At 47.4% G+C, this 6,825-nt stretch overlaps 1 protein-coding gene across 8 annotated transcripts in view; it reads right to left on the reverse strand.

The window, feature by feature from the left end:
- Positions 1 to 2,921: 2,921 nt before the first annotated feature.
- The window catches only part of LOC114784872 (calcium/calmodulin-dependent protein kinase type II subunit gamma), a 26,039-nt gene continuing 22,135 nt past the window's right edge, over positions 2,922 to 6,825 (reverse strand). For 4 of the 8 annotated variants that reach the window (XM_028970674.1, XM_028970671.1, XM_028970672.1 and 1 more), the window contains 5 exons: positions 6,057 to 6,203; positions 5,800 to 5,875; positions 5,585 to 5,679; positions 5,153 to 5,400; positions 2,922 to 4,726 (listed from right to left, as the gene is read on the reverse strand). In XM_028970674.1, the coding sequence (XP_028826507.1) occupies positions 5,168 to 5,400; positions 5,585 to 5,679; positions 5,800 to 5,875; positions 6,057 to 6,203 (551 nt within the window). In that variant the 3' untranslated portion in view covers positions 2,922 to 4,726; positions 5,153 to 5,167. The remainder of the gene's footprint in view (positions 4,727 to 5,152; positions 5,401 to 5,584; positions 5,680 to 5,799; positions 5,876 to 6,056; positions 6,204 to 6,825) is intronic. The other 4 variants (XM_028970678.1, XM_028970676.1, XM_028970677.1 and 1 more) reach the window with 1 other exon arrangement.

Raw genomic sequence — 6,825 nt, forward strand, 5'->3', positions numbered from 1 at the left:
TATCTGGGTGCAAATGTGCAATTAAAAAGCTCCGCCAGTCTTCCAGTGTGTTCCACTGTGTCTCCTGTGGTTTCCGTGGTGCTTTCATCTACGTTAATATCATATCAAATCTGTCACCAGGTAGAAACAGGAAGTGGCGGCTAGTTGCTGGTTGTCTGGACGTTGCAGAAGAGGCACTAATGTCCTTTCTGTTGAGCGTTTAATGATGTTTCTATGAACAAAGTTTGACTGTCCCTGTAACTACTGTCAACTGAAGTTGCTCTGGATAAGAACGTCTAATAAATGCTGTAAATGTAGCGTAAATGTTCAGAGGGAATCTGTCCTTCTGGCTACACAAGCTAATCTTTGTGGACACAGTGGCCTTCCTGACGGCCCCACACGTCTCTGGACGTGGATGATGACATTTTCGTGGGAAAGGAGGGCTCCCGTATGAAGGTGTCTGATGCGGAGGAACTTTTCTCTGTAAAAGATCTGGAACTTTTATTTTGTATTGCGGACAGATGACTTCCTGGAGACCCTGGGACGTAACGTGCTGCTCCGAGTGGAATTAGCACAATCGGGGGTGGATGAGTGAGAGTGGTAGTGAGGGTTGGGGGTGGACACCCACTCCACAATGCAAATGAGGTTCCTCCAGAGGCAATCGGGGACTTAATTAGGTTTTTTCCTTTGAATCAGGAGCACGACGCATCAACCCCCTGCAAAGCGAGAACTGAGGTGCAGCGGTGTCACTCCGCAGGGAAGCCATTAAATCCCATTAAATCCCTGAAGTCTCACATGATGGTCCCTGTTTTAGGGGACATGATCAAACTTGATTCCTTCGCTTTGTGTTTCTTCTGCGGGATCTACTACACACCCGGAGCTTTGGTGCCCAGTTTCAACCTGGGCTTCTTGGCCATTTTTTTTCTGTACAGGTACAACCTGCAGAGCTGAACAGATTTTGAGAACAACTGTGAATAAAAGTGTGTGAAATTCCATTTTGTGGTTGATTCGTGCGGCACAGTGCACGGTTACCATCACTCTGGTTTTTTTAAACGCAATTTCAACGCTCATCAACCCCCCCAGTGCTCATCTACCTGGACACGTAGCGCAGAATCATGTCGTAACACACTCGCCTGTGAACCAGAAGTCCCAGGTTCAAACCCCACTTACTACCATCGTGTCCCTGAGCAGGACGCTTAACCCTGAGTGTCTCCAGGGGGGGACTGTCCCTGTAACTACTTACTATGAACCAGAAGTCCCAGGTTCAAACCCCACTTAGTACCATCGTGTCCCTGAGCAGGACACTTAACCCTGAGTGTCCCCACGGGGGGACTGTCCCTGTCACTACTGATTGTAAGTCGCTCTGGGCGTCTGGTAAATGATGTAAACGTAAAATGTAAATGTCACCCGCAGCCCCCGAGAGCCCATCAGGACCCCGTCGCTTGTAACTACACATTCCACCAGGTGGCGCCCGCAAGCCCCGCCTCCCCGCACAACCTGAACCTGGACCGTTGGGCGGCACCACGACTAGCCCAGCCAGGTATACATTTCGATAGTAGCTGTGCTGGTCACTGAATATGTGTGTGTGTGTGTGTGTGTGTGTGTGTTTCTTAGAGAACCTCCACTGGTCTCACGATTCGATTCGATTATGATTATGAATGCATCGATTACTGATGCATCACGGAGCATCCCATCGGCGTTCTATATTACTTTACATGACGTTTTCAAGACGCTTTTCAGGCGTGCGTGGTGTCAGGAGAGCGTCCAACAGGCGTTCAGCACCAGCGTTCGGTCGGCTGCATCAAAAAAAAACGCTGCATGAAATGTAGCAGAAACAAGAAGACCATCCAGAATGTGTTCATTTTGAACGTCGGTGTGGACGAGGACGAACTCGGTCACCACCAGCACTGCTTTTTAACCAGAACATCACCGATCATCCTCACTATAATATAATCGATTACGTCCGCGTCTGCATCGTGATGCATCCATTATAAGATTCATTTCAGGACCCCACACAGGCTAATATTGGTGTGTTTTCCCTATTTATGTTACACTTTCATGGCTGCCCACTGCTCGCTGGCTGAGAGAGGAGGTCCAGGGTGGATGACGGAGCTGATCTCTCAGGAAATAAAAGTCTCTGCTGAGTCCACACCCCAGGACAGGTCCTCCGTGATGAGAACGCCCAGGAAGCTGAAGGCAAATTGTTGTGCATCGAAGGTGGGACATGATTTGACTCTGGACCAGTCTCTCGCACCACTTCATCAGCCCCGTTGTGAGCACTACTGGCCGATAGTCATTCAGGCAGGTTATGGATGATTGTTTTTGGTAAGTGGACTGTGGTGGGGACAGAGGCCTGGGACAGTGACAGGTTGAAGATATTTGTAAAGACCCTGGTCAGCTGCTCTCCACAGTTCCTCAGCACACGTCCAGGAACACTGTCGGGACCTACCCCCTTCCTGGGGCTGACAGCCTGGAGCTAGCGTCTCATGTTCCTCCACCTGCCTCTGGTGGCTCCACCTCAAAGTGGGCTCCTCTGCAGTTGAGGCATCACCTTCAGCAGCTCCATGACTGGTCCTGTAGTTGGTGATGTGCTGGACTCCCTGCTGTTGCTGTGGAAGTGCTTCTCGAGCCTCCTCCTATAGTCCCCTTGGCCTACCTGATGCTTCTCTTCAGGTTGTTTCATGCCATATTACAGAAGATAGAGGCTCATGCAAAGGGGGAAGCTGCCCTCTCCAAGCAAATCAAACCTTCAGCAGAAAACCAGAGACCATGAATATCAGGCCAAGACCCAACCCCTGAACCAGGAGGTCTTCGAGCCAGCGTAGGACCGCCTCTTTTGACACGTCAGCTGCCCATGGTATACCTGGAGAGGGTCCTCAAAACACCAGTTCTACTGAGCTGTCCACCGTTCGCGAGAACTTTGGACAAGAAAAACACAGATGCCGTGGCTGAGAGGCGCTTTTATTACATACTCTGAAGAGCGGGATTTCGACAAGAAAACATGGCGACAAGCGACCAACATACAAACACTTGATATTTGTCAAGTCATGGTTTTATTAAATGTGTGATCATGCAAAAAAAACAAACCCCAAAAAATCCAGCATCCATTGTTAAACGATTAAATATGTACGCCAGTAGTTATACCATGACAATGCAATCAGTTATTAAGCATGAGGGAGGGAGCATACTCAGCTATGGCTTCATGTAAATATGGTGTCAATTTTTTCAGTCTTGTGGCATATCACCTACGGCCTCTCCAGCAGAGGGGTTTTCATATCAGAGAAGCGACTAGAACAGAGAACTTCGCTTTCAGTTAAGTTAAACACACACAGCGAATGGGTTTCTAAGTTGACATGCACATTTCTTCCCTCTCCTTATTTACTGCATACATCTTCCCCTCTAATTAGACTTAAAAAGGACGAATATTACTGAACGAGCCAATCTACCGGAGTCGGTTGCCTGGGACCGAGCAATCATAGTCCCAAAAAATGAAGACCGAATTACAAGTTTAAAGGAAAAAGACAGACATTACTGTACATCAAGCCCTGGTGCTGTTAAAACCTACGTTACTCGACCTTTCACACCCGCGGGAACCCTTCCAGGAGCTTGGTCCTTATGCCACGCCCACCTCCCGCAACTCAATTATCAGAATATTTTCAGTCGTACGGCTGGTCAAATTGTTCCAAATTTGTTCATTTTGTTCTCTGCGCTGCTGAATTTAGATCCATTGGTCTGGTGGCCATTCATGGAATTACGCAGAGGTGACAACGAAACACCACGGACTGGAGATCCTTCATGTGGTGGTCTCAGTGTGTGTGTGTGTGTCACAGTCACAATCGAGTTGTGAAGGTGTGTTCTGTGGTATTTCATCCTACATATGTACAGCATGGGTGTGTAACATTACGTGGTGTATGCTGGAAACAGGACACACACACACACACACACACAGAGTGAATGTGCAGACCCTCATCAGTGGTGGAATTTTGACTTCTCTTTTATCACGTGTAAATGTGCACGTTTATATTGACTTACAAATGCTGTAACACACAAATGCTTTTGGACGCACTCGAGGACAGAAAACTGGAGTTCCACAACAGCACAAAAGATACTTGAAACACTTTCCTACGTCTCAAACAACAAAACAATACCAAGCTCACATACATATACACACACACACACACACACACACACACAATAGAGACAAAAGACTAATTAAAATCCTACACTCTACACTTTGGTGCTTTTTGCTTATTTTTCTTTTTTTTTTGTCCCCAGTACTTTTCTAAACATTTCAGCCCCATGTGACACTTCTGAATCCATTCTGGTTTCGTCGGGTCTGGGTCCCCGTCCTCCAGGTTTCCCCTGAAAACAGAGCTGTTGGGGGTCTCAGTCTTCATTCGTAAATTTTCTCTTCGACTGACTGCAGTTCCTGGCTCATCTAGAAATTTACATTATTTATAAATTCAACACAGTCCGGACCTCGTCAAAGGGCAAAAGGGGAAAAATGCTTCCATGGGGAAAGAAAACTGATGTCAAGCACCCACACGTGGGCATCAGATGCATGCACCGTCCCCAGGCGAGGGCGTGGCTGTGGCGCCGGCCACGGCAGAGGGTTGGTGGGCGGCTGGCTGGATGTTGTCTGAATTCCTCCGAGGTGTGAAGCTTCAGCAGGGCTCTTCTGCCGGGAACAGCACGCCTCTCGGGCCTCAAAAACCAAACTCTCCAACAGGCTGGAAAACCAGGTGGGCTGAGAGACCGAGAGAGGACTTCAGACATGCCGTGGGACACCGCTGTATTTAGTGAATTGTGTGTGTATGGCGTTGGTTTATGACAATCTGAATAATGGTGGTAGTAGCCTAGTGGGTAAAACACAGAAGACCACAAATTCCCAGTTTCAAACCACACTTACTACCACTGTGTCCCTGATCAAGACACCTCATGGGGACTGTCCCTGTAACTACTGATTACAGTCGCTCTGGATAAGGACGTCTGATAAATGCTGTAAAATGTAAATTAACATAACATCAGCATTACAGGGACATTTGGAATTATGAGGACAGGGCCATAGTCCCTATAAATCAGTTATCTCATGTCCCCATATACCAAACCCACAATATCTGTGTGTGTGTGTGTGTATGTGTGTGCGTGTATGTGTGTGTATGTGTGTGTGTACCTCTTCCCTGATCCCTCACTGTAGAGGTGCTGCTGGGGCTCCAGAACAGTGGAAATGTACGTTGAGCCACTTAGAGTCTCGGCGGTGCCATACGCGCGTCTCCTCTGATTGGCAGCTGCGTGGCCGGCCCTGGCCGTCGATGTACTGCGTCAGTCGAATGTAGGCGATACACGCCGCATCCTCACCGATCAGGTGTACGTGTGGGTTCAGGATGGTGGTGTGGACCGGTTTGTTGTTTTTACTCAGTACTGCAATTACACACACAAACACACCTCCAGAAATACGTGGACAACATCCAAGGATGGCCTTCCTTTTCACAAACAGCTTATTTTCCATATTGTCCATGTGTGGGTGTGTTAGGACACCAGACCATTAAAGACTGTTTCCTGCTCTGCACAAGAACAGTGATGGTGTGTAAAATAAGCAACTCACAGTTCTCAAAGTAGAATTTATGGAAGTCCATTCCCTCCACCAGGTTCCCCAGGGCTTCGGGTTCAAACGAAGTCAGTCCCGGGTCACAGATTCTCCTGAGATTCAAGAGGTCACACCAGCTCAGATCTATTATGCCATAAATGCTAAATATCATGAATGCAAACGGTGGAACCACGTTTTATAAAGCTGAAAAACACTGTAAAAACAATACTCACGTGTATGCCTCAAAGTCCCCATTGTTGACCGCCTCAATCAGCTGTTCTGTGATCTTTATGATCTCCTGTTTACGGGCTGGACAGGAGAGAATAACAGATATTTATTCAGATGTGATATTTTTTGAAGGAAGAACTGCATGGATGTTCTCTATGGAGGCGGAACTGATATTCTGAGCACGGCTGCAATCTGATGGCATCAGAATGTGTGTATGTGCATGTGTGTGTGTGTGATATGTCCCTAGCTGCCCTAAACTTACTCTGTGCTGAAGCTCCACCCCACAACAGCACACTGGCACCCTCTAGTGGAGCGGCAGCATGCACCGACTGAGCGCCCTCTAGCTCGGGGCAGGAGGCGTGTCCCGAGCTGTTCCAGGCCATGCGCTTTTTGTCATGTGCCAGGGCAGCTGAGGTGCATGCATGCAGGGGTGAAAGGTCAATGGCATGAAATGAGAAGGTGAGAACTTAAAGGCATAGCATAGTGTGATCTTGTGTTAACACGCAGGGAATGACAGGGGCCGGAAGTGGGTATTAGGACGCTACTACGATTGTCATAAAATGTCAAAAACTCAAATTTGCCAGCATGTAAATTAGATTCCTGAAATATAAGCTTTTTTGTTCCTGCTGATTGCCTTCCACTCAATGTCGACCACAAGGGGGTGCTATATAAACTCTACAACACCTTCACAACCATGTGGTGCATCATTATGACAACTGAGAGCTCCGATTTCTCTCATAGTTATATTATATTAATGTACATTTAGTTAATGATTAGGAAATTCTGATTATCAATCCCGAGCCTGTGCCCCTTTCAACAAAATTGCAAAAGCTCCTCTGTAAATTTACGTTGTTAGTAGTTTTATCACTGCAAACGTCACCCTGCATCATCCAGACTGACCAATCAAAACTAAGAGTGGTCGCTGAATTAAGGTTGAACTGTGTGGCAAAAAATGAAGATGTTCCTTCACTCGTTTCCAAGAGACAAAACAATGGAAGACCAGAAGAACGAAAGAACAAAGGCGTTCCACT

The sequence above is a fragment of the Denticeps clupeoides genome, chromosome 2 (genome assembly GCF_900700375.1).
Source record: "Denticeps clupeoides chromosome 2, fDenClu1.1, whole genome shotgun sequence".
NCBI classification, from domain to species: domain Eukaryota; kingdom Metazoa; phylum Chordata; class Actinopteri; order Clupeiformes; family Denticipitidae; genus Denticeps; species Denticeps clupeoides.